This window comes from Puntigrus tetrazona, chromosome 4, assembly GCF_018831695.1.
Source record: "Puntigrus tetrazona isolate hp1 chromosome 4, ASM1883169v1, whole genome shotgun sequence".
Taxonomy (NCBI): Eukaryota; Metazoa; Chordata; class Actinopteri; order Cypriniformes; family Cyprinidae; genus Puntigrus; species Puntigrus tetrazona.
The window spans coordinates 13373136-13384562 of NC_056702.1; the positions used below are offsets into that span (position 1 = coordinate 13373136).

At 39.1% G+C, this 11427-nt stretch overlaps 2 protein-coding genes across 2 annotated transcripts; both read right to left on the minus strand.

The window, feature by feature from the left end:
• Window positions 1-495: 495 nt before the first annotated feature.
• ndufa12 (NADH:ubiquinone oxidoreductase subunit A12) lies at window positions 496-2208 on the minus strand. Its single transcript, XM_043236714.1, has 4 exons — window positions 2052-2208; window positions 1472-1554; window positions 1295-1382; window positions 496-786 (listed from the first exon to the last, which is right to left on the minus strand). The coding sequence occupies exons 1-4, from the start codon at window positions 2138-2140 to the stop codon at window positions 606-608; spliced, it is 441 nt and encodes a 146-aa protein (XP_043092649.1). The 5' UTR covers window positions 2141-2208; the 3' UTR covers window positions 496-605.
• An 830-nt stretch (window positions 2209-3038) lies between these two features.
• nr2c1 (nuclear receptor subfamily 2, group C, member 1) lies at window positions 3039-11311 on the minus strand. The gene is made up of 14 exons (XM_043236711.1): window positions 10779-11311; window positions 9201-9308; window positions 8061-8291; window positions 7208-7286; window positions 6945-7124; window positions 6718-6865; window positions 6541-6637; window positions 5540-5718; window positions 5305-5449; window positions 5095-5216; window positions 4784-4923; window positions 4132-4269; window positions 3934-4039; window positions 3039-3656 (listed from the first exon to the last, which is right to left on the minus strand). Exons 2-14 carry the CDS (start codon window positions 9252-9254, stop codon window positions 3482-3484), a joined length of 1794 nt encoding a protein of 597 aa, XP_043092646.1. The 5' UTR covers window positions 9255-9308; window positions 10779-11311; the 3' UTR covers window positions 3039-3481.
• Window positions 11312-11427: the final 116 nt, after the last annotated feature.

An 11427-nucleotide genomic window follows, 5' to 3' on the forward strand; every position in this document is an offset into this window, starting at 1 on the left:
ACATCATTATATGCCAATTGAATTATAGTATAATGTAAATTTGAAATGAAAGATGAAGTGTTAATTAGATTAATGAAAAAAACCCCACTTTGATTAAATATAAAAAATGCATTTATATATATATATATATATATATATATATATGATCAATTAATAAAAAAGGTTTTTTAAATGCATAATGGTTTCCATTAATAAATGAGCAGCACAACTGTTTTCAAAATAATAATAGTACAATGTTTCCTAATCAGTGAATAAATCATCATATTAAAATGATTTTAAAAGGGCCATGGGACTACTGAAAGGAATAACTTGCATTTTAAAATCTAAATAATTTTTAATTTAAATGTGAATAACATTTCACAATATAACACAATAAATGAAGAGGGGCTCTTATGCCGACCAAGGCTGCAAGGCGATCAAACCTCTGGCTCTATCGTATAGAGGTGATGCTCATTTTTATGTTTTATGAGCATGAATTTTAATGACGCCGAGAAAGACAGACATCAGTTTTAATTTATTGATGATTATAAAGCTACAATTTACAGAATGCTCCAAACAGCAGAACTGGTCAGAGATGGTAAAGGGAACACAAACAAGATGAGGGATTATTTCTCTCCAGCTTTCGGTGGCACCCACTCGTGGATCTTCTTGTGAGTGGTTGAAAAGGGTACGTAGCAGTTAGCCGTGCCACTGTTGTTGAACTGATGAACTGTGGCCAGGAACTTCTTGGGCTCTGGAGGGTGAGTGGTGGGGGGATCATCCGTCATGCTGTGCAGCCAACGGTGCCTGAGAAAAACATCAAAGGGAGAACATTTGAACATTCAGAATTGCACGTTGGCAAATAAAGCGTGCTTGTCTGCTAATAACTTTGAGCCAAAGTGCTGAATTTTTGTACAAAATATTACTCTATAAATAAAATATAAAAAAACATACACACAGATATTATATATATATATATATATATATATATATATATATATATAAGAATATAAATACAAGTATATACAAAATATATAAGCATTTAAAAAAAATATACTGTATGTATATCTTTATTTTTACATAATAAATATGCACAGTACATAAATCAGGCTGTAAAGAAAGACTTTTATTTTGGATGCGGTAATACACTATAATATACACACACACACACCCTTATATTAATAAAATCCCTATATATTATAGATAATTTCTCATGATTACCAAGAAATAAGCATGTATTTTGTGTAAAAATTACTCATATTATGCGTAAAATATACAAAACCAAATAAGCTCCATAAAACACTAGATATATTACCATTCGGCAGGGACCATGCTGGCATCAAAGTCCCACAGTGTATTCTTTCCGTTCATCTCCATGGAGTAAATCACCCAGCGGTGGCGGCCTGAGAGTCACACATTGAAAAACGCTCATTAATAAGGCATAAAACACCGTAAACTTGTCTACAGACGCCTAAAGTTTGTATACTCATACCGAAAAAGTATCTTTTGTCCTCATAGTATTTGTTGCCGTATTTGTCAATACCCACCAAGGTTCCAGTCTTTATGTCGGAGACCCTGAGGAAGAAACATTTTTTTTAAATATATTAACTCTTAAATGCAATGCAATATGTACATAACATGCTCTAAAATGAATAATTAACTAACCAAAAATAAATTCCCTAAAATATTTAGTGCAGGTCTAAAAAAATTAGTAGTAGTGTTCAATACTTAAAAATAATAATAACAACAACAATGATGACGATAATAAATTAAATGATTACATCTTAACACGGTTATTAGTTCTATTTTGGACGATAATGATTGCATTTTCAATACACATAAAAATCCCACTGTATAAATTAAATATTTTACGTTAATACGCCATGTTGTATTGTGACACCAGATGCAAATACGCGAATTAATTAATTATGATTAATAATTACTCGGGTAAATATGTGACTGTAGCGTCGCTAGTAGAGGTCACTGCTTTGGCTTCAGCGTCTCAGAGCTTTACACGACACATTCACAGCTACAAATCTATAAGTCAGAAAATATTTACTTGAACGGCCCACCTAAAAAGCTGCAGCAGTAAGCCTTTAACGCCGCCGTGACCCGTGAGCTGACCGACGGCCCGCCGAACCAGGTTCACGTACTCCGCCATAACCGACGGACTCTAAACACGGACGGACCGCCGCGCGACTTTACCGTCCCCCTTCAAACATCACCTCACTCGATGGGTTCCGCCAGCACTCACGGAAATAACCGTACGCCAGTTTTAAATCCGCGTCGCTTCCTTCACACGTTGTCTCTCGTTTTTTTAAAAAGACAAAAATCGTCGCGATATTAAGTGAAGATTAGGTTCCGTGAAGATGTTTCCAACCGGAATCATATCAAAACATAACTTCGCCACCTCAGCGAAATAATGTTCTATAAACTAATAAACCATACGTCTACGGAGAGCTTATTTATGCAGCTTTATGTATAAATCTCAATTTTAAATTAAAATGTGACTAGTTTTGTAGTTCAGGGTAACATATTCCGCGAATTAATCAAATTACCTTTATATGTATACATTATATGAATCAATGAAACGAGCAGCTTTTTATGCATTACATATTTACGTCTCCATTATATCACCTGAATTTATTTTATGAAGTCATGCTATTATTGTTATGTGACAATATCACAATTACACTGAAGCAGATTGTAGTATATACTTTGGTTTGAGCAGATCACGTGTGTTAGCAGACAGCAGCAGCAGGTTATTAAGAAATATTCCAGGAGTTTCAACGATAATAATAATGATTTATAGTGCACTTTTAAGTGTCCAAGTTTGTCCAGAGCACGTTTCTGAAAGTCTGGTTTACACTTTAATAAAAAAAAATGCAACACAACACAAACATATTCGTTATTTTTAACGTTACATAGCTCAATCGCCGACTAGACCGTAGATTGCACTCATAGATTGGTATTTTGCCAATTAAATATAACAGAGCATAAACAGAAACATTTACATGCACTACATCATTTTGCAGGGATGAAAATAAGATTTTCCATGATTGTGGGGACCCTGTATAATCACATTTAATGTGTTCGTAAAAAAAGGAACGGCCTCCAACAAATACCAAAATACAGACATTTTCCCCCTTGATTCGACATTTATTATTCCTATATACATCATTCATATACATACAGAGAAAGTCAGTGCTTGGGGCTGGGGGCAAAGTTCTCTTTGGAACACGTTCTTAAGAACAGATTCCTTGCACTTCCTGTATCTTTATAGACACTTTTTCTAGTAATAAGTACACTAGTACAATAAAAGTCAAACGATCCGACCGCAACTACGTAACCCATAGACACAACCACTGACCAAATGAAAAAGCAAAGTCAGAACAAAATGATTTCCTCATTCAAAATCGACTCGATTATATCTGTTTGGGGCTCAGAGGGCCTGGGCGAGCGAAAAAAGCCGCTGGGTGTGGCTGTGGGGGCGGGGTTCCTGTCACTCGGCAGTGCTGATTGGCTGGCTGTTGTAGTCGGTAGACTCCATTTTGAGGATGTAGGGAATGATGCTGTCGATCTGAACGTTCCCGATTAGACCGGCGAAAAAGAGCTCTTCGGTCACCGCCGCGCTCATGAGCCGCAGGGCAGGCAGACGAACTAACAGTTTTGAAAGACTGAAAGAGAATTTGAAGCTTCGTTTAAAGTTTGTTTGATTCACATCAACGACAATAACCATAAGGATAACAATAAAGGTATAGTTATCGATATTAAAAGGTTCGCCCGGCCCCAAAATGAACACTCTTACTCCGAGTTGTTCCAAACCCGTGAAAGGTTTCGTTCGTCTTCACAACACAATTTTTGATATTCAAAATGAATCAGTCCGTAATTACGCACGTTATACTTGAGCGTCTGTAATTGGTGGAAGCAACGCAAGCTGCTAGAATCACTCACCGATACGTGTCCTCTGGATACACTTTGCTCACGTAGTCCTGGAGTTCCATGTAAGCTTTCTCCTGAAAGCGTTCGATCTGAAGGGCGCCGTCGACTCCGGAGTGATCTATGAGACACACGGACGCAATCAGCCTCGTTTGACATTTCTCTCTTCTGCGTTTCGTTCATATTCTTCAGCTAAACTCCAGATGCGCTCACCTGGGCTGAAGAGAACCACGGCTTTGAGGTAAGCGTATTCATACGCGTCGGGACTCATGCGGCTCATGCTGTTACAAAATTCCTGCATGCGCCAGATATGCTCCATGACTAGCTTCACGCGCTCCGGCGACAGCTTTTCTGTTGAAGGCGCACACATTCCTCATTAGGTACCCGTGTATCAATTTAACTTCAAACGATAATATTTGAACAATCTGCTTTAGTACAATATAAAAGCTAACAATGAATTTTACCTTTAACATTAATACGACTAAGCTTCCACTTCTTTTAAAACCTTTAAAAACAAATTTTGAAAACCCATCGCGAATGAGGTACTGAAAGTATAATAAATTAAGTACAACAAAAAAAAGCTATAAAATACTATTAAATATGTCTAAACATCATGTTAAAAATTTCTACAAATTGATCACTACTGCAAAGATATGTCATCCTTACTGCACTCTGTATCAAAATGTTATGTGTCTAAATGATAACAATTTTGAAAAATGAGAATAAAAATAAAAAGTGAAGGCGTACAAACAAACACCACCATTATGTAAAAACTGCTTTCAAATTGATATAATATTGTAAATGACAAATAGTTTCAGCATCGGTAAAGAAAACTGTGTGGAACAAAAAATACAGGTCCACATACCTTCATCCAGGCTGGTCTGTAAGTGGTTAATTATGGCTGTGAGGATGGTTTCTACATTCATAATGTGTGAACACTGAGCCAGACCTAAAGCAAACAATTCATTCCAGCAGGCCTTCATCAGCGTGATGCTGTTCTCCGAGCTAAACACCAAAAATACAGAAAATTAAATGAGCCGCAAGTTCGCATATAAAATTATAGCAGCTGCGTGAACTTCATGTTAAGACAGCGCCTTAAAAACAAGTTTGACCAAATAGCAACTAGTTATCCAACGGGAAACCTTTTTATGCAACCGGCCTAATTAACACACTCACCCAAGAGCCTGGAAAGCTGGAATAGAGCGTGCCCAGTGCATTGAGAGGAAAAGCAGACGAGAAGCTGATTCGCAGATGTAATTCAGATTCAGGAAGTCTGGCATGGGCAGCGGCATCATCAGCTACACACAATATTTAACACGGATTGTTATCGGCCCATCATTTTTGGAGTAGTAGCAGCAGCGTGCGCAAGTCAAAAGTGTTGCTGACCTTAAAGGGCACATGCATGTCTGAGAGCAGCGGGCCCTCGAGTTCCAGGAGGGCGGTGTTCTGTTCGTCCATCCTGACTGCCCCTTCAGCCACCTCTTCTCCACAACCCTCCTCCGACTGAAGACACTTGAGCGTGTCAAAAGCCCTGGACACAAGCAATCAGGAATTTAAGCACAGCCATTAACCTCACACCTTCCGGGCTTGATATTAGGTCTATAAAAGTTTCTTTCCGCACCGCGTGACGTCGTTCGACTCATCTCTTTGAACGTCCGTCATAACGCTGTCATCGTTACTCATGGTCTCTATCCCCGACAGGTCCGTACCGCTGCCCATCATCTCGCGACTTTTGCTGAGGTGACCGAGTGATGTGACCACGTTGGCCAAGGTACCGAGGTCTCCTTGACTAGAATCGGTCTACAGTGAGAGTCAGAAAACGTCAATAGAAATGAACGTGTTGTATGTGTCCGGGTTCAATTTCAGCTCAAATGTGTCAGTTTCAAAAAATACACGCACAAAAGAAATAATAAAATTAATATTAACAAAAAAAATTGCTAGCTTTATGTAAAAACTTGGTAATTTGTACTGGTAATGAAAACTGCATTTAACTTTCATAAAAATAACATAAACAGAGCAATTTTTTTATGCAAATATATATATATATATATATATATATATATATTTAGTAATTACTTATAATATTATTATATTACTTGCAGCCCATGTGGCATCAATGGTTCAACTGTAATTTTAATATTTTTTTCTACAAAAATTCAAGAGATTTTTCTACTTTATTCAACAATACTTTTTGATTTTCGATGATGGCGGAGGACGCGATTTTACGCAGAAAAAGTACAAAAAGTATTCTTGTACTAGCTCCATAATATTCTGGTTAAACTACAGGATGTCTTACCGACGTCCTTGCTATGTTTCTGGGAACATTTCAGTTGCATTGCTGCCTATGCAGGGTATCAAAGACGGTATCAACGATATCTTAATTTGTGTTCCGAAGATGAACAGAGTAATTAACGGCAGAAGTTTCATTTTTGCGTGAACTATACCTTTAAAAGTTAAGAGTTCGTTCCCAGAGTTTCCCTTCTCTAAGTCTACTCAGACTTCAAGCTTTAACTCAGAGTTGGTTGAAGCTCCTCATGGACCCGACTTAACAATAATAATCACTTTTAACAATTATTAATTTATTATATTCAGTACAAAATGCCATTTTATTTCAATAATTACCTGATCTGGTGAAGAAGGGATTAAAATGGTGTTGTCAAGTTTGGAAAGAGACTGCTGGATGTTCAAGAGCATGTTGGAGTCCAGTAAACTGGTGGACCTGTGATCAGAAACGGTGCTAGCGTTAAAAACAAACAAAATAAAAACCCATTTGACTCAAACACGCACTCACACCCGTACCTGGCAGTCTCTTTTTCGCTGACAAACGTTGGCATGGCGGCGAGAGGGCTGCAGAGGTTTTTACGGATGTAGATCTTTTCGATGGAGGGCGCGCAGTTCGCCGGCTTCTCTCTGGACACCTCCACCGGCTTCCTCTCGCACTGAACAGCTGTTGGAGGAATTGCAGCAGGTGAAAGTCAGAAAGGTGAAGGTCAGAGTCATCGGCCATGAACCTGATTCGGACTCACAGTCTTGTTTCATGCCGAGGGCCATGCAGCGCTGCAGTCTGCAGTACTGACACCGGTTTCGATGGTGTTTGTTGATGACGCATTCTCCGGACCCCCGGCACGTGTACACCAGATTCTTCCTGATGCTGCGCTTGAAGAAACCCTTACAGCCCTCACAGCTCACTGCTCCGTAGTGACGACCTGAACACAAAAACAACAATAATTTAATTCTGTTTGAGGTCTCGATTCTTTAAAACACGGCTATGTGTGTGTGTGTCATTCACCTGAGGCCTTGTCTCCGCAAACTACACAATACTCCACTGGAGGCTTCGTAGCGCCCTGCTCCGAGCCTTCCGTCACAAACTGAAAAACGAAACATCCTAAACTATCAATATGAACATTACTTACTAAATTAAATACTGCATATATCATCACATCTGTGGGACGCCTACAATTATAGTAAATCTTACCCAAAAAAGTAAACTAATGGGAGACTTTCCAGTGATTTCAACAGTTTGACGTTAGCATGTTGCTAAGCTAACGGCACAACACTCAACTCTTAAGAAGCCTAAAAGGCTAACAACACACAAAACCACAAAATCAGTAATAAGGGTAATTGTTTTTGAAGCTGAGATTTAAACGTGATCCGGAAGCTGAATAATCATGGAAAAAGATGACAACTATTTTTAAACCTGTAATCTGAGGGTGCAAAAAAAATTGAACTATTGAGAAAATCGCTTTTAAATTTGTCCAGATAAATATCTTAGCAATGCACTCATTCAAACTATTGGAAATTTACTAAATAGCTTGATTTTTGGCACAAAAGAAAAACCTAACATTTTGACGCACACACTTTTTTGGTTATTGCTAAAAATATACCTGTATATATAAGGTTTTGTGCTTCAGGGTCGCAAATATTTCGAGATGTGGTCTTGCTTTATTTCATCTAATCTAGTCTAATTCTCGCTACTAGCAAATACGATAAATATGACTTTTGCCTCATTTGTTGTTTTTTAATGCTTAACAGAATGTGTGTATTAATGAACGGCAAATGTGTCGATAATAAGCAAACACTTCAAATCGGTCCCTATGCTGAAGTCGGTGTTACCTAGAATACAAAACTCTCTCGCTGTTTACCTGGATCTGTTGTCCTGTCAGCTCAGGCGACGCGAAGAGCAGCTGATTGACCGCAGACCCATCAGCAGATGTTAGGATGACCTTGGCTGGCGAGTTCTCTTGTTTGATGAACAGTTTCTCCTGGTTGGGGTAATCCAGGTTAGCTAATATAAACTGCTGCTTGCCGGCTCCAACCTGATCAATGGCTGTGACTATCTGCACCTTCTGAGCCAGCTGCTGCTCCGTCACGATCTGATCCAACACACGACAACAAAGACCATTAGATTCAAACTAGAGCCGTCAAACGATTAAATAAAAGCTGTTGCGTATGTTTGTGCTCATTATGTATATAACACACACACACGCATGTATGTAAACGGTTGTGTTTATGTATTAATATTAGTGCCGTCAAACGATTAATCGCATCCAAAACAATAAAATCGTATTCATGCATACATAAATATACACGCATACAGAAAATATGTACATTTCTATATTTATATTCATATAATGAAATATATATTTTCTACTGAAACATATACACACGCGCGTGTATTTATATATACATAATAAATATACATAACACACACATATATTATGCAAACAAAAACTTACATTCTGGATGCGATTAATTGCAATTAATATATATATGTTAATTAATATATACATGTACATACAACACACATATGTTATGTAAACTATAATGTTTATTTCGTATGCGATTAATCACAATTAATGGTTTGACAGCACTTACTGAAACCTAATTACATTTACAGGAATAAACCCAACAAATTAAATTCAGTCCAATTTTTCGGAAATTTGTCCGTTCAGGAAAACACAACAAAAACGAACGAAAATACTAATTCAGTCTATATTTGCGGACTTATGACAAAACTGAAATACAGTGCTATATAAAGGGCACTGGGGTACAACTTTATTCAAAAAAAAAAAAAAAAAAAACCTTAAAGGACACAGAGATCTTTTTTTTTTTTTTGAAGTGCAACAGAAAAGGAATTATAACACCCCTCGATTAAAAAAAAGGGTTTCATTGATGGTTTTTTTGCACTGGTTTGAAAATACAAAGTTTAAAAGCAACAAAAAAAATGGGGTGTACGTTTTTTTGGACGAGCATTTGCCGTGTGAACGTGCGGCGTAAGTCACCTGCAGGCCTCCATCTGCAGAAACCAGCTGAATTCTGGGACTTTCTCCTTCCATGATGGCGTTCTGTCCGAACCGAGGCTCAGCAACGCCCCATCAGCCACACGCTCCCTGAGAAAAACAGCACAGATCAAGATACTCTCAAGGGCCCACATCAACCATCTGCAACCAGACCTTGCCAAATCAGGGGAGACGGGACAAAATGTTACATATCTATATTCATTTTTCACTGGGTCCTTATACATGCAAACATACAACCGACTTGTAGTACAGGGGTCCAGAGCACAAAGATTATGGTGTCTTTTGAGTTGCTGCAAAACGTGCCGCTTTGTTGGGGCTTTATATATATATATATATATATATATATATATATATATATATATATATATATATATATATATATATAACATTGTTTCTTTACACTTCATGATCAATGTTTTTTTATATATTGTAGACAATAAAAAAATGCATGGCATGTAATTACCAGCTTTGCTGCAGTTTGATGGTTTTGTAAAATAACTAGCTTTTGCTCTCGAAACTCCATGTGGTTTCAGTTTTTTTTAATACGTCGCAGGCTCGTTTATTAATAACGCACGTTATTAGTGACAATGCATACCATGAGGCTTGTTTTTAAAGTTGCGTCTGCTTATTTAGCTTTGCCAGAATTGACCACAGAGTTGTGGACGGACCGCGTCTCGACCCATTTATTAGAAGTTCACGACTTTGCCCTGCAACATCTGTATCACCTCACGCCGTTTATTTAAACCAGGACCTTCACCATAACTGATCGATCCATACGATTAGTTCATTGCTCCGTTTAGTGCTGACAATCGGTTTAGACCGATAAAAGACACGGCGAACTCCCAACGGTCGTGGGGTTAGCATTAGCCACGTTAGCACGCGAGCCGCCGTCGCGTATTGATTTTAGCGTTTTCCCGAGGAACCAAGCGACTCGATGCTTAAATAAACGCGATCCAGCGTGAGTGACAGCTGGGGGTCGGTGACTCGTGGGGAATGCGTGGCCGTTGATCCGGGAAGATAAAGTTAGATCTGTTCCTGTAGGTTAAAGGTCATGATTGAAGGGTTAAAAGCTCCCCGCGCGCACACGGAGGGATCTTCGCTGCGAGCAGCGCTTCGCACGTGGACCGCAAGACGCGTGCTGCATCTTCACACGCGTTCATCTTCAAGCGACCTATTAATTAGACGAACGACAGCCTTGGTGTTGTTTTGCGATCGGACCCGTTTGGGTTTATCGGCGCGCTGGGAACAGATTAGCCAACCGACAGCGCTAGCCAGCTAAACAACGCCGCGTCTGCATCCGATGCGTTAGGATGTCGGTTAGCTGCTTTGTCACGCGCTCACTTATTGTTTTTAAACGACCGAAAAAGTCCTCGCCGCCGAGCTCGATCGCGGACGTTCGCCGGTTGCGACCGACGTCTTCTATCATGCTAGCGGCTGCTACGCTAACGCGTGTTAGCAGGCCGGCTATCGACGGTGCTAATATTCTCCTGAATTATTAATCCTAAACAATTACGGCAAACGCAGCGGGCGTCAACGATATATAAAAAGGGTCGTTCTTACCCTGAACGCGCGAGGAATTATCCAACAACTGTGGTGTTTTGATAAATTATCTGTAAACTGACGGCTCGCTGCAGCTACAGGAGGTCAGAGTTCGCGACCCGCTCGAAGCAGACCCGCGCGTCTACGCATGCGCAAACCGGCGCTGGCGAGACTGCGTTGATTTTAGTGAAGGTCGAGCGGCGGTGCGTTCGCGACGTTTAACTAGAGACGCTAACGTTTTACAGCGCTTCCAGAAACCATAAAGAAGAACTGGACACGCGTTTGGCAAGAACTCTTACAAGTACAGGCTACCAACATGTCTGGTGGTGATGGATAATGCCGTTTGCCATCAGCGACTTCATTTCCAGTCATTGGAACCAATACAATTTAATCTAACTGCATACAATTGATAGGAATGTGAATTGAGTAATGCACTTTTTTTTAATATTTACATAAATCAGACCCATAGGATAATAATGCATGGATTTACTACAAATAAAGCAAAAACAAGTTATTATACTTAAACCATAACCACAAAATTAACCATTGATTTGCGGCACTAACCGTAGTTTACAGTAAAACTATGGTTATACAAATTATAATATAACGGTTGCTCCCCTTTATTGTAATAAATGCATCATAAAGGGAACATACCGCAAGCAATTGCGAA

Excerpts from the sequence above, each read along its gene's own strand:
- ndufa12 (XM_043236714.1), bottom strand. The coding sequence starts at position 2,140 with ATGGCGGAGTACGTGAACCTGGTTCGGCGGGCCGTCGGTCAGCTCACG. Across the intron at positions 1,383-1,471 it reads GGACAAAAGATACTTTTTCG|GCCGCCACCGCTGGGTGATT; the intron begins GTATGAGTATAC and ends TGTGACTCTCAG. Across the intron at positions 787-1,294 it reads AGCATGGTCCCTGCCGAATG|GCACCGTTGGCTGCACAGCA; the intron begins GTAATATATCTA and ends TGTTTTTCTCAG.
- nr2c1 (XM_043236711.1), bottom strand. The coding sequence starts at position 9,254 with ATGGAAGGAGAAAGTCCCAGAATTCAGCTGGTTTCTGCAGATGGAGGC. Across the intron at positions 7,125-7,207 it reads TTGCGGAGACAAGGCCTCAG|GTCGTCACTACGGAGCAGTG; the intron begins GTGAATGACACA and ends TTTTGTGTTCAG. Across the intron at positions 4,040-4,131 it reads CGTGGTTCTCTTCAGCCCAG|ATCACTCCGGAGTCGACGGC; the intron begins GTGAGCGCATCT and ends TGTGTCTCATAG.